The sequence below is a fragment of the Onthophagus taurus genome, chromosome 1 (genome assembly GCF_036711975.1).
Source record: "Onthophagus taurus isolate NC chromosome 1, IU_Otau_3.0, whole genome shotgun sequence".
NCBI lineage: Eukaryota > Metazoa > Arthropoda > Insecta > Coleoptera > Scarabaeidae > Onthophagus > Onthophagus taurus.
In genome coordinates, this window is record NC_091966.1 from 43,527,540 (window position 1) to 43,553,384 (window position 25,845).

At 26.3% G+C, this 25,845-nt stretch overlaps 1 protein-coding gene across 1 annotated transcript; it reads right to left on the minus strand.

The window, feature by feature from the left end:
• Window positions 1-2,009: 2,009 nt before the first annotated feature.
• Window positions 2,010-25,740, minus strand: LOC111423105 (transcription factor Sox-8-like). Its single transcript, XM_071201407.1, has 3 exons — window positions 25,251-25,740; window positions 15,830-15,976; window positions 2,010-3,059 (listed from the first exon to the last, which is right to left on the minus strand). Exons 1-3 carry the CDS (start codon window positions 25,454-25,456, stop codon window positions 2,204-2,206), a joined length of 1,209 nt encoding a protein of 402 aa, XP_071057508.1. The 5' UTR covers window positions 25,457-25,740; the 3' UTR covers window positions 2,010-2,203.
• Between the last annotated feature and the right edge of the window lie 105 nt (window positions 25,741-25,845).

Below are 25,845 nucleotides of genomic sequence, written 5' to 3' on the forward strand. Positions count from 1 at the left end.
GAGCGCTCTTTAATATGCTATTGACGAATCTGTTCTATCTCATCTTAATTTTGAGAAAATAAATCGTAAAGTTGCCTTTTATTGACCTCCAAACTGATTTTTTCTTGTTGTTATGGGAAATTTGAAAATGTTCTAGCTGAGCGAAAATTCGGAATTTTGCAATGAAAAAATCAGTAATTATAAATAAAATAGCGCTCTTTAATATGCTATTGACGAATCTGTACTATCTCTTCTCAATTTTGAGAAAAAAAATCGTAAAGTCGCTTTTTATTTACTTGCAAATTGATTTTTTTTATTGTTATGGGAAATTTTAAAAATTTCTAGCTGGGCGAAAATTTGGAATTTTGCAATGAAAAATTCACTAATTATAAATGAAAGAGTGCTCTTTAATATGCTTTTGACGAATCTGTTCTATCTCTTCTCAGTTTTGAGAAAAAAAATCGCAAAGTTGCCTTATATTGACTGATTTTTTTTGATGTTATGGGATATTTTAAAAATTTCTAGCTGAGCGAAAATTTGTAATTTTGAAATGAAAAATTCATTAAATATAAATAAAAGAGCGCTCTTTATTATGCTACTGGCGAATCTGTTCTATCTCTTCTCAATTTTGAGAAAAAAAATCGCAAAGTTGCCTTCTATTGACTGATTTTTTTTGATGTTGTGGAAAATTTTAAAAATTTCTAGCTGAGCGAAAATTAAGAATTTTACAACAAGAAAGTCACTAATTATAAATAAAAGGGCGCTCTTTAGTATGCTATTGACGAATTTGTTCTATCTTTTCTCAATTTTGAGAAAAAAAATCGCAAAGTTGCCTTCCGTTAACTAATTTTTTTTGATATTGTGGGTAATTTTAAAAATTTCTAGCTGACCGAAAATTTGCAATTTTTAAATGAAAAATTCACTAAATATAAATGAAAGAGCGCTCTTTATTATGCTATTGACCAATCTGTTCTATCTCTTCTCAATTTTGAGAAAACATATCGTAAAGTTGCTTTTTATTGACTTCCAAACTGATTTTTTCTTGTTGTTATGGGAAATTTGAAAATGTTCTAGCTGAGCGAAAATTCGGAATTTTGCAATGAAGAAAATCACTAATTATAAATAAAACAGCGCTCTTTAATATGCTATTGACGAATCTGTTCTATCTTCTCAATTTTGAGAAAAAAAATTGTAAAGTTGCTTTTTATTGACTTGCAAATTGATTTTTTTTCGATGTTATGGAAAATTTTAAAAATTTCTAACTGAGCGAAAATTCGGAATTTTGCAATGAAAAAATCACTAATGATAAATAAAAGAGCGCTCTTTAATATGCTATTGACGAATCTGTTCTATCTCTTCTCAATTTTGAGAAAAAAATCGCAAAGTTGCCTTCTGTTGACTGATTTTTTTTGATATTGTGGAAAATTTCAAAATTTTCTAGTTGAGCGAAAAGTTGCAATTTTGAAATGAAAAATTCACTAAATATAATTAAAAGGGCCCTCTTTAATATGCTATTGACGAATCTGTTCTATCTCTTCTCAATTTTGAGAAAAAAAATCGCAAAGTTGCCTTTTATTGACTTCCAAACAATTTTCTTTTATGTTGAGGGTAATTTTAAAAATTTCTAGCTGAGCTAAAATTAGGAATTTTGCAATGAAGAAGTCACTAAATATAAATAAAAGAGCGCTCCTTTATATGGTTTTGATGAATCTGTTCTATCTCTTCTCAATTTTGAGAAAAAAAGTCGCAAAGTTGCTTTTTATTGATTTCCAAACTGATTTGTTTTTTGATGTTATGGGAAATTTTAAAAATTTCTAGCTGAGCGAAAATTCGGAATTTTGCAATGAAAAAATCTCTAATTATAAATAAAAGGGCGCTCTTTAATATGCTATTGACGAACCTAGTCTATCTTTTCTAAATTTTGAGAAAAAAAATCGCAAAGTTGCTTTTTATTGAATACAAAAATGAATATTTTGGATGTTTAAAAATTTAAAAATTTTTCCAATTTTAAGATTATAAATAAAACAACATTTAACTTAATAATTAATATACTTTTATACTATAAAATAAAGTAATAATACAATACCGAAACGAAATTAAAATTAAAAAAAGAAAACATTAAAATGTACAAAAATTCAAATTATAACTTTTCTCCTCTTATTTAAAAAAAAATTATAATAAACTAAATAACTGAAAAACTCCTTTTCTTTTCAAACAATTTTTTTTACATTGTTCCATAATGATTCCATTGATCCATAACAGAACCCCCACCTTCCATTGAGTAATTTGAGATGGCAGTCGGACCAAAAACCGGCGATTTTTGAGGAATATACTGGTACGAAGGTAAATACTGATTGCTGGTGTTATTGTAATATAACGCACTACTTCCGTTTGTAGCCGTTGTTGTTGTCGTTGATGATTGATAAAACATCGAAGGACTCGTATTCGGAGAACTATATCTTTCCGTTTTAACAATTAACGCTGACGATGAAGGCGTCGATGGCTGCAATTCATGGTATCTCGCAAACGATGTCGTGTTATCGTAACATTCGTTCTGATGATGAACATTATCGAAATTTCTTTTCAATTTTAAATTATTATTACTTTCCTCATCATCGATGTTTTTAATATAATGCTGATGATGATAATTTTGAAAATGGTTTATTGTTGTATTTTCGGATGGCAAATACTGATCTAAATCGTTACTATCAATACAATCTTCTGGTATATAAGTGGCGTTATCCACTATTTCGGGTAACCGATTAAAATCGATGTTTTGTTCTAAACAATTTGCTCGAAAAGTTTGGGAAGAACCAAGATTTTTTGGACTGTGAGGTTGAGATGAACAAGAAACCGGGGAAGTTGAACTTGTTCGACTTCTTGGTGAACAAGGAGAATCTTCTTGTTTCATATTATTTCTCCCACCACCGCCGTATTGATGATGATTTGCGTCACCGTTTGTTTTGCTCTGTTTTCGCCTTCTCGGTTGATATTTGTAATCAGGATGTTGTTTTTTATGAATTAATCTTAAATTTTCAGCTGCGTCGATGAACGGTTTCTTTTCATGATCTTTAAGGACTCTGTAAAAAAAATAAAATATATTAAAAAAAAGTCTTTTCCTCGTCCAGGTGGTATAACGTGCAAATAAAAAGGGGGGAACGTGTTTGTATTAGAATTTCTTGCCCTACATAGTTTGATCTTATTAAGAAACCACAAACGAAGGGTAGATAATAAACCGGAAAGGATATGGTATGTTACGCAATTTTTTTATTTGGTTAATCGATATTTATTGTAAATTGTAAACACCGATATGATATATTTGATTACATTAAACAACGTAAATGTAACCACACCGGACGATTTTCCATTTTAAAATTTATGTATGTACATAAAAAAATAATGATTAAAAGTTTTATGGAATTATCTTAAAAAGATAGTAGATATGGAAAAAAACTTAAAAAAGCACGATAATCTTGTTTTTAAGGAGAAAAACAAAATTCACAACTAGATCTAACTCACATATCTCTGTATTCCAGTTAGAAAAATTGATGTTTTTCGTTATAATGGACAGTCATAACTCAAAAACTAAAGACTGCGGAGAAAAGTATTTTATAGATAAATTGTTTATTATGAACCAAGAAAACATAATCCATAAACAAATAGGGATTAATTAGTATAATATTTTAGTTAGAAAGTGTATATGACAATAATACCAAAGTTGTTGATTTTCGTTAGTAATGAAGGTCATAATTTAAAAATTAAAAGAGATAGAGATAAATATTGTGTATATAAATTGTTTATAATAATGTAATAAAACAGAATTCACAACTAGATCTAACTCACATATCTCTATATTCCAGTTAGAAAATGGTAATCCTCGAAATATCAAAATTGATGCTTTTCGCTATAATGAACGTTCATAACTCAAAAACTAAAGGCTGTGAAGAAAAGTATTTTATAGATAAATTGTTTATTATGAACCAAGAAGACATAATCCATAAACAGATAGGGATTAATTAGTATAATATTTTAGTTAGAAAGTGTAAATGACAATAATACCAAAGTTGTTGAGTTTCGTTACTAATGAAGGTCATAATTTAAAAATTAAAAGAGATAGAGAAAAATATTGTGTATATAAATTGTTTATAATAATGTAATAAAACAGAATTCACAACTAGATCTAACTCACATATCTCTATATTCCAGTTAGAAAATGGTAATCCTCGAAATATCAAAATTGATGCTTTTCGCTATAATGAACGTTCATAACTCAAAAACTAAAGGCTGTGAAGAAAAGTATTTTATAGATAAATTGTTTATTATGAACCAAGAAGACATAATCCATAAACAGATAGGGATTAATTAGTATAATATTTTAGTTAGAAAGTGTAAATGACAATAATACCAAAGTTGTTGAGTTTCGTTACTAATGAAGGTCATAATTTAAAAATTAAAAGAGATACAGAAAAATATTGTGTATATAAATTGTTTATAATAATGTAATAAAACAGAATTCACAACTAGATCTAACTCACATATCTCTATGTTCCAGTTAGAAAATGGTAATCCTCGAAATATCAGAATTTATGCTTTTCGCTATAATGGACGATCATAACTCAAAAACTAAAGGCTGGGAGAAAAGTATTTTATAGATAAATTGTTTATTATGAACCAAGGAGACATAATCCATAAACAGATAGGGATTAGTTAGTATAATATTTTAGTTAGAAAGTGTATATGACAATAATAATCAAAGTTGTTGATTTTCGTTACTAATGAAGGTCATACTTTAAAAATTAAAAGGGGTAGAGAAAAATATTGTGTATATAAATTGTTTATAATAATATAATAAAACAAAATTCGCAACAAGATCTAACTCACATATCTCTATGTTCCAGTTAGAAAATGGTAATCCTCGAAATATCAGAATTGATGTTTTTCGCTATAATGGACGGTCATAACTCAAAAACTAAAGACTGCAGAGGAAAGTACTTTATAGATAAATTGTTTATTATGAACCAAGAAGACATAATCCATAAACAGATAGGGATTAATTAGTATAATATTTCAGTTAGAAAGTGTAAATGACAATAATACCAAACATGTTGATTTTCGTTACTAATGAAGGTCATAATTTAAAATTTAAAAGAGATAGAGAAAAATATTGTATATATAAATTGTTTATAATAATGTAATAAAACAGAATTCACAACAAGATTTAACTCACATATCGCTATATTCCAGTTAGAAAATGGTAATCTTCTAAATATCAGAATTTATGTTTTGTGCTATAATAAACGGTCATAACTCAAAAACTAAAAACTGAGGAGAAAAGTATTTTATAGATAAATTGTTTATTATGAACCAAGAAGACATAATCCATAAACAAATAGGGATTAATTAGTATAATATTTTAGTTAGAAAGTGTAAATCACAATAATACCAAAGATGTTGATTTTCGTTACTAATGAAGGACATAATTTAAAAATTAAAAAAGATAAAAAAAAATATTGTGTATATAAATTGTTTATAATAATGTAATAAAACAGAATTCACAACTAGATTTAACTCACATATCTCTATAATCCAGTTAGAAAATGGTAATCCTCGAAATATCAGAATTGATGTTTTTCGCTATAATGGACGGTCATAACTCAAAAACTAAAAACTGCGGAGAAAAGTATTTTATAGATAAATTGTTTATTATGAACCAAGAAGACATAATCCATAAACAGATAGGAATTAATTAGTATAATATTTCAGTTAGAAAGTGTAAATGACAATAATACCAAACATGTTGATTTTCGTTACTAATGAAGGTCATAATTTAAAAATTAAAAGAGATAGAGAAAAATATTGTGTATATAAATTGTTTATAATAATGTAATAAAACAGAATTCATAACAAGATCTAACTCACATATCGCTATATTCCAATTAGAAAATGGTAATCCTCGAAATATCAGAATTTATGTTTCGTGCTAAAATGAACGGTCATAACTCAAAAACTAAAAACTGAGGAGAAAAGTATTTTATAGATAAATTGTTTATTATGAACCAAGAAAACATAATCCATAAGCAGATAGGGATTAATTAGTATAATATTTTAGTTAGAAAGTGTAAATGACAATAATACCAAAGATGTTGTTTTTCGTTACTAATGAAGGTCATAATTTAAAAATTAAAAGGGATAGAGAAAAATATTGTATATATAAATTGTTTATAACAATGTAATAAAACAAAATTCACAATGAGATCTAACTCACATATCTCTATATTCTAGTTAAAAAATGGTAATCCTCGAAATATCAGAATTGATGTTTTTCGCTATAATGGACGGTCATAACTCAAAAACTAAAGGCTGTGGAGAAAAGTAGTTTATAGATAAATTGTTTATTATGAACCAAGAAGACATAATACATAAACAGATAGGGATTAGTTAGTATAATATTTTAGTTAGAAAGTGTATATGACAATAATAATCAAAGTTGTTGATTTTCGTTACTAATGAAGGTCATAATTTAAAAATTAAAAGGGGTAGAGAAAAATATTGTGTATATAAATTGTTTATAATAATGTAATAAAACAAAATTCGCAACAAGATCTAACTCACATATCTCTATATTTCAGTTAGAAAATGGTAATTCTCGACATATCAGAAGTGATGTTTTTCGCTATCATGGATGGTCATAACTCAAAAACTAAAGACTGCGGAGAAAAGTATTTTATAGATAAATTGTTTATTATGAACCAAGAAGACGTAATCCATAAACAGATAGCAATTAATTAGTATAATATTTTAGTTAGAACGTGTAAATGACAATAATATCAAAGTTGTTGATTTTCGTTACTAATGAGGTCAGAATTTAAAAATTAAAAGAGATAGAGGAAAATATTGTGTATATAAATTGTTAATATAATGTAATAAAACAAAATTCACAACGAGATCTAACTCACATATCTCTATATTGCAGTTACAAAATGGTAATCCTCGAAATATCCAAATTGATGTTTTTCGCTATAATGGACGGTCATAAGTCAAAAACTAAAGACTGCGGAGAAAAGTATTTTATAGATAAATTGTTTGTTATGAACCAAGAAGACATAATCCATAAACAGATAGGGATTAATTAATATAATATTTCAGTTAGAAAGTGTAAATGACAATAATACCAAACATGTTGATTTTCGTTACTAATGAAGGTCATAATTTAAAAATTAAACGAGATAGAGAAAAATATTGTGTATATAAATTGTTTATAATAATGTAATAAAACAGAATTCACAACAAGATCTAAGTCACATATCGCTATATTCCAGTTAAAAAATGGTAATCCTGGAAATATCAGAATTTATGTTTCGTGCTATAATGAACGGTCATAACTCAAAAACTAAAAACTGAGGAGAAAAGTATTTTATAGATAAATTGTTTATTATGAACCAAGAAAACATAATCCATACGTAGATAGGGATTAATTAGTATAATATTTTAGTTAGAAAGTGTAAATGACAATAATACCAAAGATGTTGTTTTTCGTTACTAATGAAGGTCACAATTTAAAAATTAAAAGAGATAGAGAAAAATATTGTATATATAAATTGTTTATAACAATGTAATAAAACAAAATTCACAATGAGATCTAACTCACATATCTCTATATTCTAGTTAAAAAATGGTAATCCTCGAAATATCAAAATTGATGTTTTTCGCTATAATGGACGGTCATAACTCAAAAACTAAAGACTGTGGAGAAAAGTATTTTATAGATAAATTGTTTATTGTGAACCAAGAAGACAAAATCCATAAACAGACAGGGATTAATTAGTATAATATTTTAGTTAGAAAGTGTATATGACAATAATACCAAAGTTGTTGATTTTCGTTACTAATAAAAGTCATAATTTAAAAATTAAAAGGGATAGAGAAAAATATTGTGTATATAAATTATTTATAATAATGTAATAAAACAGAATTCACAACTAGATCTAACTCACATATCTCTATGTTCCAGTTAGAAAGTGGTAATCCTCGAAATATCCGAATTGATGTTTTTCGCTATAATGGACGGTCATAACTCAAAAACTAATGGCTGTGGAGAAAAGTATTTTATAGATAAATTGTTTATTATGAACCAAGAAAACATAATCCATAAACAGATATGGATTAATTAGTATAATATTTTGGTTAGAAATTGTAAATGGCAATAATACCAATGATGTTGATTTTCGTTACTAATGAAGGTCATAATTTAAAAATTAAAAGGGATAGAGAAAAATATTGTTGATATAAATTGTTTATAATAATGTAATAAAACAGAATTCACAACGAGATCTAACTTACATATCTCTATGTTCCAGTTACAAAATGGTAATTCTCGAAATATCCAAATTGATGTTTTTCGCTATAATGGACGGTCATAACTCAAAAACTAAAGACTGTGGAGAAAAGTATTTTATAGATAAATTGTTTGTTATGAACCAAGAAAACATAATCCATAAGCAGATAAGGATTAATTAGTATAATATTTTAGTTAGAAAGTGTAAAAGACAATAATACCAAAGATGTTGTTTTTCGTTACTAATGAAGGTCATAATTTAAAAATTAAAAGGGATATAGAAAAATATTGTATATATAAATTGTTTATAATAATGTAATAAAACAAAATTCACAACTAGATTTAACTCACACATCGCTATAATCCAGTTAGAAAATGGTAATCCTCGAAATATCAGAATTAATGTTTTTCGCTGTAATGGACGGTCATAACTCAAAAACTAAAGACTGCAGAGGAAAGTACTTTATAGATAAATTGTTTATTGTGAACCAATAAGACATAATCCATAAACAGAGAAGGATTAATTAGTATAATATTTTAGTTAGAAAGTGTAAATCACAATAATACCAAAGATGTTGATTTTCGTTACTAATGAAGGACATAATTTAAAAATTAAAAGAGATAAAGAAAAATATTGTGTATATAAATTGTTTATAATAATGTAATAAAACAGAATTCATAACTAGATTTAAGTCACATATCTCTATAATCCAGTTAGAAAATAGTAATCATCGAAATATCAGAATTTTTGCTTTTCGCTATAATGGACGGTCATAACTCAAAAACTAAATACTGTGGAAAAAAGTATTTTATATATAAATTGTTTATTATGAACCAAAAAAACGTAATCCATAAACAGACAGCAATTAATTAGTATAATATTTTAATTAGAAAGTGTAAATGACAATAATACCAAAGATGTTACTTTTCGTTACTAATCAAGGTCATAATTTAAAAATTAAAAGGGATAGAGAAAAATATAATGTATATAAATTGTTTATAATAATGTAATAAAACAGAATTTACAACTAGATCTAACTCACATATCGCTATATTTCAGTTAGAAAATGGTAATCCTCGAAATATCAGAATTTATGTTTTTCGTTGTAATGGACGGTCATAACTCAAAAACTAAAGACTGTGGAGAAAAGTATTTTATAGATAAATTGTTTGTTATGAACCAAGAAGACATAATCCATAAACAGATAGGGATTAATTAGTATAATATTTTAGTTAGAAAGTGTATATGACAATAATACCAAAGTTGTTGATTTTCGTTACTAATGAAGGTCATAATTTAAAAATTAAAAGGGATAGAGAAAAATATTGTTGATATAAATTGTTTATAATAATGTAATAAAACAAAATTCACAACGAGATCTAACTCACATATTCTATATTCTAGTTAAAAAATGGTAATCCTCGAAATATCAGAATTTATGTTTCGTGCTATAATAAACGGTCATAACTCAAAAACTAAAAACTGAGGAGAAAAGTATTTTATAGATAAATTGTTTATTATGAACCAAGAAAACATAATCCATAAGTAGATAGGGATTAATTAGTATAATATTTTAGTTAGAAAGTGTAAATGACAATAATACCAAAGATGTTGTTTTTCGTTACTAATGAAGGTCACAATTTAAAAATTAAAAGGGATAGAGAAAAATATTGGGTATATAAATTGTTTATAATAATATAATAAAGTAGAATTCACAACAAGATCTAACTCACATATCTCTATATTCCAGTTAAAAAATGTAAATCTTCGAAATATCAGAATTGATATTTTTCGCTATAATGGACTTTTTAATTGTTTTAAAGCCGTTTCAAGATAAACAATAAAATTTCCTACACGTCATCTTAAAGAGACATGTTTCAGCGTTATTTTCATGTACATCTCAAAGTTTTATTTTGAGAATTACATTTTTTAAAATTGAAATATATTAATAATATCTTGTATTATTTCGTTCAACGCAAACAATTTTTTTTTAAGATTGTTTATAACAAAGTGTCAAGTTTCAATTTGTTTATGTCATTCTTTCTCTGATGCACTTTACAAATTGCTGATGTAAGCAAAAAAGTGGTTGTAATCACAAAGTGTAGTGGAACGTTTGAAGACGAAGCGACCAAGTAAGCGAAAACCTACGGCTTTCAAAGATAAATAATCGTTGATCGTTGCAGATTGCGAATCGCATATAACGAAGAGGACCGTCGGCGGCGACGCACTTCACCTCGTCGTGTTTATTTGCTCGGAGCGTTGCTTACACGAAATGTGGGCGCACGCGATTGTATAATTAATTTTAAACTTTTGCAAACTCAACCCGATAATTAAATTTTTCATTTTTCAATTCGATTCGATTCGAATCTCGATTTTCTTCAGGCTACTAAATAGATGTAGATAATACCCGATATACAGGTATTATTATTACATTTATCTAGATTTATTTTAATCAAAAATAACATTTTTTCATTGAATTTAATTAATTAAATTTTATGATATTGCGAAATTTAATGATACGTCAAACTTGGGCCACGTCTTTATTTTTCGATGTTATCGCTACAAAACGGGATCTCGCGTTTAAATCCATGAAGAACCCCCAACTGGGTACATTACACAGCATCTCGCTTTGAAATAAAGCTGCGCGCACGATCGACCCTAATGATGTGATGACCGAAGAGGACGAGATAAGAATAAAAATCGGGCAATTACGATCGTAAATAAATATTATTATCCACGATGTATAAATTATAATCAACCGTCTACTTCATTTTAAAAGAGATAAGCCCAGGAAGTGACAGCAATGTGACTGAGAAAGTTTATCAACAACTTATTTTCGTTTATCAACTTATAAAACGACTTTCCAGAAGTAAACAATTATTATTAAGGCGCCTTTTTACACAACAAAAAGAGTAAATTAAAATTGGTGAAAAAATTCGAGAAGAAAATCAAAAATCCTTTAAAATGACTCCAAACACGACTAATTTATCTTTAAAAATGACGAAGATACGATTGTTTTTATAATAACGATCGTCGATTGTTTTTATTTAAACTTTTTGTTATATCTCCGTTCTTTTTTGGGATAAACCCATCGTGTTTGGACTCATTTTAAAGGATTTTCAATTTTCTATCAGATTTTTTAGTTAAAAATGTAAAATTAATTGATTGTATCTTAAGATATTTCATTTCCACGAAAAATTATAAATAAAAAATGTATTAATTCAAAAAAAGTGTTATACTGAGTAAAAATCGTTTATAATGAATCCGAAATAAAACATTTAAATAATATATTTACTTGTAAAAATAAACAAAATACAAACTTTTTAGTATGACGATCGTTTTTGGTTTAATTTATAAAAAATTCGTAATCCTCGTTAAAAATCCTTTAAAATGAGTCCAAACACGACTAGGTTATCTTTAAAAATGACGAAGATACGATTGATTTTATAATAACGATCGTCGATTGTTTTTATTTAAACTTTTTGTTATATCTAAGTTCTTTTTTGGAATAAACCCATCGTGTTTGGACTCATTTTAAAGGATTTTCAATTTTCTATCAGATTTTTTAGTTAAAAATGTAAAATTAATTGATTGTATCTTAAGATATTTTATTTCCACGAAGAATTATAAATAAAAAATGTATTAATTTAAAAAAAATGTTATACTGAGTAAAAATCGTTTATAATGAACCCGAAATAATACATTTAAATAATACATTTACTTTTAAAAATAAACAAGATACAAACTTTTTAGTATGACGATAGTTTTTGGTTTAATTTATTAAAAATTCGTAATCCTCGTTAAAAATTCTTTAAAATGACTCCAAACACGACTGGGTTATCTTTAAAAATGACGAAGATACGATTGTTTTTATAATAACGATCGTCGATTGTTTTTATTTAAATTTTTTGTTATATCTAAGTACTTTTTTGGGATAAACCCATTGTGTTTGGACTCATTTTAAAGGATTTTCAATTTTCTATCAGATTTTTTAGTTAAAAATGCAAAATTAATTGATTGTATCTTAAGATATTTTATTTCCACGAAAAATTATAAATAAAAAATGTATTAATTTAAAAAAAGTGTTATACTGAGTAAAAATCGTTTATAATGAACCCGAAATAATACGTTTAAATAATACGTTTACTTTTAAAAATAAACAAGATACAAACTTTTTAGTATGATGATTATTTTTGGTTTAATTTATTAAAAATTCGTAATCCTCGTTAAAAATCCTTTAAAATGACTCCAAACACGACTAGGTTATCTTTAAAAATGACGAAAATACGATTGTTTTTATAATAATGATCGTCGATTGTTTTTATTGAAACTTTTTGTTATATCTCCGTTCTTTTTTGGGATAAACCCATCGTGTTTGGACTCATTTTAAAGGATTTTCAATTTTCTATCAGATTTTTTAGTTAAAAATGTAAAATTAATTAATTGTATCTTTAGATATTTTATTTCCACCAAAAATTATAAATAAAAAATGTTTTAATTTAAAAAAAGGGTTATACTGAGTAAAAAATCGTTTATAATGAACCCGAAATAATACATTTAACTAATACATTTACTTTTAAAAATAAACAAAATACAAACTTTTTAGTATGACGATAGTTTTTGGTTTAATTTATTAAAAATTCGTAATCCTCGTTAAAAATCCTTTAAAATGACTCTAAACACGACTAGGTTATCTTTAAAAATAACGAAGATACGATTGTTTTTATAATAACGATCGTCGATTGTTTTTATTTAAACTTTTTGTTATATCTCCGTTCTTTTTTGAGATAAACCCATCGTGTTTGGACTCATTTTAAAGGATTTTCAATTTTCTATCAGATTTTTTAGTTAAAAATGTAAAATTAATTGATCGTATCTTAAGATATTTTATTTCCACGAAAAATTATAAATAAAAAATGTATTAATTTAAAAAAAGGGTTATACTGAGTAAAAATCGTTTATAATGAACCCGAAATAATACATTTACTTTTAAAAATAAACAAGATACAAACTTTTTAGTATGACGATCGTTTTTGGTTTAATTTATTAAAAATTCGTAATCTTCGTTAAAAAACCTTTAAAATGAGTCCAAACACGACTAGGTTGTCTCTAAAAATAGCAAAGATACGATTCTTTTTATAATAACGATCGTCGATTGTTTTTATTTAAACTTTTTGTTATATCTCCGTTGTTTTTTAAGATAATATCATCGTGTTTGGACTCATTTTGAAGGATTTTCAATTTTCTATCAGATTTTTTAGTTAAAAATGTAAAATTAATTGATTGTATCTTAAGATATTTTATTTTCATGAATAATTATAAATAAAAAATGTATTAATTCAAAAAAAGTGTTATACTGAGTAAAAATCGTTTATAATGAACCCGAAATAATACATTTCAATAATACATTTACTTTTAAAAATAAACAGGATACAAACTTTTTAGTATGACGATCGTTTTTGGTATAATTTATTAAAAATTCGTAATCTGCGTTAAAAAACCTTTAAAATGAGTCCAAACACGACTAGGTTATCTTTAAAAATGACGAAGATACGATTGTTTTTATAATAACGATCGTCGATTGTTTTTATTTAAATTTTTTGTTATATCTCCGTTGTTTTTTGGGATAAACCCATCGTGTTTGGACTCATTTTAAAGGATTTTCAATTTTCTATCAGATTTTTAGTTAAAGATGTAAAATTAATTGATTGTATCTTAAGATATTTTATTTCCACGAAAAATATAAATAAAACATGTATTAATTTAAAAAAAGTGCTATACTGCGTAAAAATCGTTTATAATGAACCCGAAATAATACATTTAACTAATACATTTATTTTTAAAAATAAACAAGATACAAACTTTCTAGTATGACGATCATTTTTGGTTTAATTTATTAAAAATTCGTAACCCTCGTTAAAAATCCTTTAAAATGAGTCCAAACACGACTTGGTTATCTTTAAAAATGACGACGATACGATTGTTTTTATAATAACGATCTTCGATTGTTTTTATTTAAACTTTTTGTTATATCTCCGTTCTTTTTTGGGATAAACCCATCGTGTTTGGACTCATTTTAAAGGATTTTCAATTTTCTATCAGATTTTCTAGCTAAAAATGCAAAATTAATTGATTGTATCTTAAGATATTTTATTTCCACGAAAAATATAAATAAAAAATGTATTAATTTAAAAAAAGTGTTATACTGCGTAAAAATCGTTTATAATGAACCCGAAATAATACATTTATATTTAAAAATAAACAAAATACAAACTTTTTAATATGTCGATCGTTTTTGGTTTAATTTATTAAAAATTCGCCATCTTCGTTAAAAAACCTTTAAAATGAGTCCAAACACGACTAGGTTGTCTCTAAAAATAGCGAAGATACGATTCTTTTCATAATAACGATCGTCGATTGTTTTTATTTAAACTTTTTGTTATATCTCCGTTGTTTTTTAAGATAATGCCATCATGTTTGGACTCATTTTGAAGGATTTTCAATTTTCTATCAGATTTTTTAGTTAAAAATGTAAAATTAATTGATTGTATCTTAAGATATTCTATTTCCACTAAAAATTGTAAATAAAAAAATTTATTAATTTAAAAAAGTGTATTATTGACTAAAAATCGTTTATAATGAACCCGAAATAATACATTTAAATAATATATTTACTTTTAAAAATAAACAAGATACAAACTTTTTAGTATGACGATCGTTTTTGGTTTAATTTATTAAAAATTCGTAATCCTCGTTAAAAATCCTTTAAAATGACTCCAAACACGACTAGGTTGTCTCTAAAAATAGCGAAGATACGATTCTTTTTATAATAACGATCGTCGATTGTTTTTATTTAAACTTTTTGTTATATCTCCGTTGTTTTTTAAGATAATACTATCGTGTTTGTACTCATTTTACAGGATTTTCAATTTTCTATCTATTTTTAAAAAAATTAGTTGTTTTATTCACTTCCGGTTTTAATTTTTAATCCTAACTCGGTTAATTCTTGAATAAAAAATTTTTTTTTTATGAATTAATTAAAATTTATTAACTCAAAGTATCTTTAGGTATTTATCTAGTTTAAAGATCGGGTCCAAGAGAGACATGTGTTACGATTAGTGCAACTCGTTCCAATTAGTTGGTATTATTTCAGTAATGATGCAATCTGTGTTTATTTATGTCGGTGAATTCTTTTGAAATAAAAAAAAAAAAATGTTTTCTCGAAAAATTTTTGTAACGAAAAAATAAAAATTAATGATGAATTTCCTGTCGTTATCCCATACGAAGAAGAGAAAACTCACAGCCGTGGTGTTATCAGCTTTTATAAAAGGTCAAGATGAGAGGTCTCAAGTAAAAATATTGTAGGTTCAGCCGTCGTTTTAGAGTCAACGTACGACTTATGACTCTTCCGTTTTATGTTTATCGTTTTTGACGTTGCGCTTAATTCATAATAATATTAAAAGAGAAAAGATAATTTACGTCGATTCTAAATCATGAATGAATTTTGTATTTACCTCCAAAGTCGTCCTAACGTTTTCGATAACTCCGCGTTGTGCAGTTGAGGATGTTGATCCGCCAATTTTCTTCTTGCGGCTTGCGCCCAAACCATAAACGCGTTCATCGGTCGTTTAACGTGTAATTTTTTTTTATCTGATGATGCCCTGGAATTAAAAGGAAATATTTATAATAAAATTTTTTATTTAAATTTAATTTAAACCGGGTGATAAAAAAAATTATAGCTTAACCAGCCCGAATATTTGTTATTTAACGTTCCCGGTTTTGTTTGTTATTCCGCGAGCGAAACGGTATTTATTTATTTATTCGCGTCGGTGTGTGGAGCTTTTTATTAGTTTACTCGACACGTATGCAAGCGGCATCGGTTTCTGCCCCGATTTATAGTCACCGAAATTACCGTAATAAAAATCATTTCATTTTCCCTTCATTATTAGACATTTTTTGCCTTCCCAATCAATTCTGAAAACTTCTCTTAAGCATTTCTTCTTTCAAATCTAAATTGCCATCATTAAATTAGCTCCCCTAATATTACATAATTACTCATAATTACACATAATTATTACACTATTCTTGTGTATTAACAAGAATTAATACAACACTTTTAATTTACATTATAGATTGGGTTGAGCACCAACTTGTTACGAAAATTTTCGAAATATATGATGAAATTTCTTGTAAAAAAAATATCGCATGTTTTAATCAGTTTCAGTGATCTCCGTGAAGTCCTAGTTCCCCCACTATTAGTTTGGCCAAGGTCATTTTCGGCCGTTGTGCTGGAAATCATTGTAGAGGATTTAAAATATGGGGATCCTTACAAAAAACCTTAGACATTCTTAGATACGTTTCATAAATTTAGGAAGTCCTAGATTTTCTTAACAATTCTTTGATATTATTGGAAATCAAAGTGACAGGTAGATAAACATCTAGCTCCATCTGTTTATTTCTAACTACCATGATTACAAAACATCAATTGGGTGGCATCAACAAGGTGTAAATCAAAGATGTTGATTTTCGTTACTAATGAAGGTCATAATTTAAAAATTAAAAGGGATAGAGAAAAATATTGTGTATATAAATTGTTTATAAAAATATGATAAAACAGAATTCACAACAAGATCTAACTCACATATCTCTATATTCCAGTTAGAAAATGGTAATCCTCGAAATATCAGAATTGATGTTTTTCGCTATAATGGACGGTCATAACTCAAAAACTAAAGACTGCAGAGAAAAGTATTTTATAGATAAATTGTTTATTATGAACCAAGAAGACATAATCCATAAATAAATAGGGATTAATTAGTATAATATTTTAGTTAGAAAGTGTAAATGACAATAATACCAAAGATGTTGATTTTTGTTACTAATGAAGGTCATAATTTAAAAATTAAAAGGGATAGAGAAAAATATTGTGTATATAAATTGTTTATAATAATGTGATAAAACAGAATTCATAACAAGATCTAACTCACATATCTCTATATTAACGTTAAAAAATGGTAATCCTCGAAAAATCAAAATTGATGTTTTTCGCTATAATAGACGCTCATAACTCAAAAACTAAAGACTGCGGAGAAAAGTATTTTATAGATAAATTGTTTATTATGAACCAAGAAAACATAATCCATAAACAGATATTGATTAATTAGTATAATATTTTAGTTAGAAAGTGTAAATGACAATAATACCAAAGATGTTGATTTTTGTTATTAATGAAGGTCATAATTTAAAAATTAAAAGGGGTAGAGAAAAATATTGTGTATATAAATTGTTTATAATAATGTAATAAAACAGAATTCATAACAAGATCTAACTCACATATCTCTATATTCCAGTTAAAAAATGGTAATCCTCGAAAAATCAAAATTGATGTTTTTCGCTATAATAGACGCTCATAACTCAAAAACTAAAAACTGCGGAGAAAAGTATTTTATAAATAAATTGTTTATTATGAACCAAGAAGACATAATCCATGAACAGATAGGGATTAATTGGTATAATATTTTAGTTAGAAGGCGTAAATGACAATAATACCAAAGATGTTGATTTTTGTTACTAATGAAGGTAATAATTTAAAAATTAAAAGAGCTAGAGAAAAATATTGTATATATAAATTGTTTATAATAATGTGATAAAACAGAATTCACAACAAGACCTAACTCACATATCTCTATACTCCAGTTAGAAAATGGTAATTCTCAAAATATCAGAATTGATGTTTTTCGCTATAATGGACGGTCATAACTCAAAAACTAAAGACTGCAGAGAAAACTATTTTAAAGATAAATTGTTTATTATGAATCACGAAGACATAATCCATAAACAGATAGGGATTAATTAGTATATTATTTTAGTTAGAAAGTGTAAATGACAATAATACCAAAGATGTTGATTTTCGTTACTAATGAAGGTCATAATTTAAAAATTAAAAGGGATAGAGAAAAATATTGTGTATATAAATTGTTTATAATAATGTGATAAAACAGAATTCATAACAAGATCTAACTCACATATCTCTATATTCCAGTTAAAAAATAGTAATCCTCGAAAAATCAAAATTGATGTTTTTCGCTATAATAGACGCTCATAACTCAAAAACTAAAGACTGTGGAGAAAAGTATTTTGTAGATAAATTGTTTATTATGAACCAAGAAGACGTAATCCATAAACAGATAGGGATTAATTAGTATAATATTTTAGTTAGAAAGCGCAAACTACAATAACACCAAAGATGTTGATTTTTGTTATTAATGAAGGTCATAATTTAAAAATTAAAAGGGATAGAGAAAAATATTGTGTATATAAATTATTTATAATAATGTAATAAAACAGAATTCACAACCAGATTTAACTCACATATCTCTATAATACAGTTAGAAAATGATAATCCTCGAAATATCAGAATTTATGCTTTTCGCTATAATGGACGGTCATAACTCAAAAACTAAAGGTTGTGGAGAAAAGTATTTTATAGATAAATTGTTTATTACGAACCAAGAAGACATAATCCATAAACAGATAGGGATTAATTAGTATAATATTTTAGTTAGAAAGTGTAAATGACAATTATATCAAAGATGTTGATTTTCGTTACTAATGAAGGTCATAATTTAAAAATTAAACGAGATAGAGAAAAATGTTAAGTATATAAATTGTTTATAATAATATAAGAAAACAGAATTCACATCAAAATCGAACTCAAATATCTCCGTATTCTAATTCCAAGATGGTAACCCTCGAAATATCAAAATTGATGTTTTTCGTTATAATAGACGATTATTATAACTCAAAAACTAAAGACTCGGAGAAAAGTATTTTGTGGATAAATTATTTATAATAATGTAAAACGACATAATTAATAAACAGATGGAGTTTAGTTATAACAATATTTTGATTAGAAGGTGTAAATCACCAAAATTTGAAACATGTTAATTTTCGTTACTAATGACGGTCATAATTTAAAAATTAAAGGAAGTAGAGAAAAATGTTGTTGATATAAATTGTTTATAATAATGTAAGCAAACAGGATTTACAACCAGATCTAACTCAAATATCACCATATTCTAATTAGAAGATGGTAACCCTCGAAACATCAAAATTGATGTTATTAGTTATAATAGATCATAACTCAAAAACTAAAAACTGCGGAGAAAAGTAATTTAGAGATAAATTGTTTATAATAATGTAAAAAACATAGATCTGTTTAGTCATAACAATATTTTAGCTAGAAAGCGTAATTTACCAAAATATCAAAGATGTTGATTTTCGTCATTAGTGAAGGTCATAATTCAAAAATAAAAAGATGTAGAAAAAAATATTGTGTATATAAATTGTTTATAATGATGCAAGAAAACAGAATTCATAACTAGATTTAACTCAGATATCTCCGTATTCTAATTTAAAGATGCTAACATTCGAAATATCAAAATTGATGTTATTCGTTATAATAATAGATCATAACTCAAAAACTAAAAACTGCGGAGAAAGTAGTTTGGAGATAAATTGTTTATAATAATTTAAATAAACAAAATTCACAAACAGATATGGTTCAGCCATAATAATATTTTAGCTAGAAAGCGTAATTTACCAAAATATCAAAGATGCTGATTTTCGCCACTAGTGAAGGTCATAATTCAAAAATAAAAAGAGGTAGAAAAAAATATTGTGTATATAAATTGTTTATAATAATGCAAGAAAACAGAATTGACAACTAGATTTAACTCAAATATCACCATATTCTAATTAGAAGATGGTAACCCTCAAAACATCAAAATTGATGTTATTGGTTATAATAGATCTTAACTCAAAAACTAAAAACTACGAAGAAAAGTAGTTTGGAGATAAATTGTTTATAATAATTTAAATAAACAAAATTCACAAACAGATATGGTTCAGTCATAATAATATTTTAGCTAGAAAACGTAATTTACCAAAATATTAAAGATGTTGATTTTCGTCATTAGTGAAGGTCATAATTCAAAAATAAAAAGATGTAGAAAAAAATATTGTGTATATAAATTGTTTATAATAATGTAAGAAAACAGAATTCATAACTAGATTTAACTCAGATATCTCCGTATTCTAATTAGAAGATGGTAACCCTCGAAACATCAAAATTGATGTTATTCATTATAATAGATTATAACTCAAAAACTAAAAACAGCGGAGAAAAGTAGTTTGGAGATAAATTGTTTATAATAATGTAAAAAAACAAAATTCATAAACAGATATGATTCAGTCATAACAATATTTTAGTTAGAAGGCGTAATTTACCAAAATATCAAAGATGCTGATTTTCGCTATTAATGAAGGTCAGAATTCAAAAATTAAAATAGATAGAGAGAACGATTGTACATATAAATTGTTTATAATAATGTAAAAAGACATAATTCATAAACAAATAGGATTTAGTTATTACAACATTTTAGTTAGGAGGCGTAAATTGCCACATTATCAAATATATTGGTTTTTGTTAATAATGAAAAAATATAAAATATAATAAGAAAGAGTGAACGAAACTAAGATGCCACTTAATAAACTGTCGATATCATCATAAGTGGGGTTATAATGTGTATTGTGATTAAACTTAATAGCTTTGATACACAATTATGCAAAATTGAACATTATACACGTCTAAAATTATTCGTTATTTATGTATTAAATATTGGCTAGCAGCGTATCTTTGTATTATTTACAAAGTTTGTGGACGTTCCTCTTTCTATGTTGATTCTATTTGGATAATATTTGGACTCAATAGTATAAGTCACTTAGTTGTGACTTATCAGTTTAGCAAAGATGAATAATATAGGCAGATCAAACTGTCAACACAAAATATATGGAATATTTTTTTGAAAACACCAAAATAAGTCACCACAATAGATGAACAGCGAATTTCGTTTCTAATGACGAATTTTGCAATTAGCAAGATTGAAACTGTGAGAACTTTGGTAAGTTTTTAGCGATCGTTCGCAATTATGTAAACATGACTCGCCGGTGGTTATCTGCGCAAGATGAAAAGAGCCGTTGTCGGTCAAGCATAATTAACATTGCCACCTTAATTAGTTTGCTCTCTCTAAACTTTAACTATATTCGTCTTTTCATCACTTCGACGGAAGAATCGTAAAAAGGAAAGAAAAAGAAAGGCGCATTTACTATTTCCTTTTTTAAAGAAGACGACCATTTCAGAAGAGAGTTACTTACTCTGGTAATAAATACCGAGCGCGTTTCTTACTCTTTCCGAAAGGATGTTTAATTTTTAAATTAACGCGTTTAAGAATTAGTGTGTTTTGAAAAGATTTTTTTTAACTACGCCTACTACTTTATACCGTTTTGTTTCTTTTTGGAATGTTATAGACCGTTTTCTTTTTTTTATTACATCACACTCATTATGTAAGAAAATCATAAGAATTTTTTTTATCAAAAAATTAAGTTGAATTCTTGTAGAAAATAAGAAAAAAAAATAAAAAGGGCACCACGCGTGCGATAGTTAAAACCGGGGCCCCCCGAATAAAACGATTTAACCGTCGTTATTCGAAAATAGCCTCCTTGGCGATAAAACCGGTGCCTTTACGACCAGCGCACGTCACGTGACCGCCGAAAATTGTTTAATTGCCGCTGCGTAAAATTCAAATCGCGCCCGATTCATACCTCCTTAATTCCTAAATACGGTAAAGTGTAAAATTTCACGTGTAGACGACAACTTTTAGTTACAGTTAGCAACCGTTTTTCCCAATTTTTTTTATTACATCCAATCTCATTAAAAAAAATTTCCTAACCACTCAATTTCACCGATTTGATTCAATTAAAAAAATTATTACTAGTTGATTTTTACAAATTCGTAATCCTCGTTAAAAAATCTTTAAAACGAATCCAAACACGACTAGATTATCTTTAAAAACAACCGAGATACAACTATTTTTAAAATTACGATCGTCGATTGTTTTTATTTTATTTTTGAGATATATCTCGGCGATTTTTTTAGATAACCCCATCGTGTTTGGGCTCATTTTAAAGGATTTTCAATTTATTATACGATTTTTTAATGGAAAATATAAAATTTATTTATTGTAATCTTGAGATTTGAGATATTTACTTTCTACGAAAAAAATAAATAAATAAAAATTAATTAATTCTTAATAGCGACTAACAATTATTTATGATGAGCGCAAACACAATACATTTATCTTTAACAATACCCAAGATACAAACTTTTTAATAAGGCGATCGTTTTTTGTTAAATTTTTTTATTTATTATTAATCTTCATTAAAAATCCTTTGAAACGAGCCCAAACACGAATAGACTATCTTTAAAAACAACTGACAATGAGATATGATCGTTTCAAAATCGCGATGTTCACTTGTTTTTTAAATATATTTTCGTTCATAACTCCCTCATTTTTTGAGATAACCCCATCGTGTTTGGGCTCATTTTAAAGGATTTTCAATTTATTATACGATTTTTTAATGGAAAATATAAAATTTATTTATTGTAATCTTGAGATTTGAGATATTTACTTTCTACGAAAAAAAAAATAAATAAAAATTAATTAATTCTTAATAGCGACTAACAATTATTTATGATGAGCGCAAACGCAATATATTTATCTTTAATTATACCCAAGATACAAACTTTTTAATAAGGCGATCGTTTTTTGTTAAATTTTTTTATTTATTATTAATCTTCATTAAAATTCCTTTGAAACGAGCCCAAACACGAATAGACTATCTTTAAAAACAACTGAGATATGATCGTTTCAAAATCGCGATGTTCACTTGTTTTTTAAATATATTTTCGTTCATATCTCCCTTATATTTTGAGATAACCCCAACGTGTTTGGGCTCATTTTAAAGGATTTTCAATTTATTATACGATTTTTTAATGGAAAATATAAAATTTATTTATTGTAATCTTGAGATTTGAGATATTTACTTTCTACGAAAAAAAAAAAAATAAAAATTAATTAATTCTTAATAGCGACTAAAATCATTTATGATGATCGCAAATACAATACATTTATCTTTAACAATACACAAGATACAAACTTTTTAATAAAGTGATCGTTTTTTGTTAATTTTTTTCTTTATTATTAATCTTCATTAAAAATCCTTTGAAACGAGCCCAAACACGAATAGACTATCTTTAAAAACAACTGAGATATGATCGTTTCAAAATCGCGATGTTCACTTGTTTTTTAAATATATTTTCGTTCATATCTCCCTTATTTTTTGAGATAACACCATCGTGTTTGGGCTCATTTTAAAGGATTTTCAATTTATTATACGATTTTTTAGTGGAAAATATAAAATTTATTTATTGTATCTTGAGATTTGAGATATTTACTTTCTACGAAAAAAAAAAAAATAAAAATTAATTAATTCTTGATAGCGACTAACAATTATTTATGATGAGTACAAACGCAATATATTTATTTTTAACAATACCCAAGATACAAACTTTTTAATAAGGCTATCGTTTTTTGTAAAATTTTTTTATTTATTATTAATCTTCATTAAAAATCCTTTGAAACGAGTCCAAACACGAATAGACTATCTTTAAAAACAACAGAGATATGATCGTTTCAAAATCACGATGTTCACTTGTTTTTTAAATATATTTTCGGTCATAACTCCCTCATTTTTTGAGATAACCCCATCGTGTTTGGGCTTATTTTAAAGGATTTTCAATTTACTATCAGATTTTTTAATGGAAAATATAAAATTTATTTATTGTATCTTGAGATTTGAGATATTTACTTTCTACAAAACATAAAATAAAATTAAAATTAATTAATTCTTAATAGCGACTAAAAATCATTTATGATGAGCGCAAACGCAATATATTTATCTTTAATCATACCCAAGATAAAATCTTTTTAATAAGGCGATCGTTTTTTGTTAATTTTTTTTATATATTATTAATCTTCATTAAAAATCCTTTGAAACGAGCCCAAACACGAATACACTATCTTTAAAAACAACAGAGATATGATCGTTTCAAAATTGCGATGTTCACTTGTTTTTTAAATATATTTTCGTTCATAACTCCCTCATTTTTTGAGATAACCCCATCGTGTTTGGGCTCATTTTAAAGGATTTTTAATTTTTTATACGATTTTTTAGTGAAAAATGCAAAATTAATTTATTGTATCTTGAGATATTTATTCTCTACAAATAAATTAAAATAAAAATTAATTAATTCTTTATAGCGACTATGACATTAATGATGAGCGCAATATTGAAAACGACTAAACCCGAATCTTTCTAGTTCTACGTCTAGTGTTAGTTCTAGCTTTAATTGTTACTGAGCGCTAGATTGTTGTATACTTTTATTGAATTAAAAGTGGGAATAGCACTACATCTAGAACTAGAAAGTTTCGGGTTTTGTGCATCTTCAAACACAATATATTTATTATTATCTTTAACAATAAACTTTTTTCTAATTTTTTTAATATATTATTAATCTTCATTAAAAATCCTTTGAAACGAGCCCAAACACAAATAGACTATCTTTAAAAACAACTGAGATATGATCGTTTCAAAATCGCGGTATTCACTTGTTTTTTAAATATATTTTCGTTCATATCTCCCTCATTTTTTGAGATAACCCCGTCGTGTTTGGGCTCATTTTAAAGTATTTTTAATTTTTTATGCGAATTTAAAAAAATTAATTTGTTATCTTTTACTTCCGGTTTTAATTTTTATTTATATTAGAAAAAAAATATGACGTTTTTAATTTTTCTTTTAAATTCTTTTTCTGAATGGAATAAAACGTCACTTTTATCATTGTAATTTAATACACTTAAGATAATTTAAGAAACACCTGCAGCTTTTACTACTTACATTACACATTTAAGTCATTCTTAAAATGTTTTTGTATATATTTTTTTCTCTTAATAAATTTGAATAAAAATTGAAACTTACTTTGTAGCTAATGGTACAAAACTCCAATCGTATCCTTGTAAAACCTTAGTGACAGCTTCATTAATTTCCGATGAATCCATTTGCGTTGATTGGCCGGCTCCATTTTCGTTAATATTTTGCGATAAATTAACCGCTTTTCCATTGTTACTTCCAACGACTGTCGACGACGAGGTCGCCGATGAATTCTGTCCACTTTCCGCGTTCATTCCCGATCAAAACGAACAACAATAGTTTATTGTTTAACTTCTTGATATCAAATACAAACAAAAAATCAACTTATAACCTTCTTTTAAACCACCTATTTCTTAAACTATCATTAATCTAGTTATCATAGAGTTTTAGTTTACAAAAAAAAAACAATAAATTTTCTTTTATTATTGTGAAACTCGCGTCACGAAAGAGAGTAGAGTGCTTTTGGTATCGCGACGACGACCGACGACGACTTGATTTTGTTGAATGTCAGCGTGGGTGCGTTCTTGTTGAGGTCCTTTGGTGCTTGGTCTGAAAAAAGTTTGTCGTCTCTGTTGGAATTCAAGTTGTGGATCCAAGTTTAAACCAATCGTACGAGTTAGTCGTTGAATGGACGCCTTTGCTC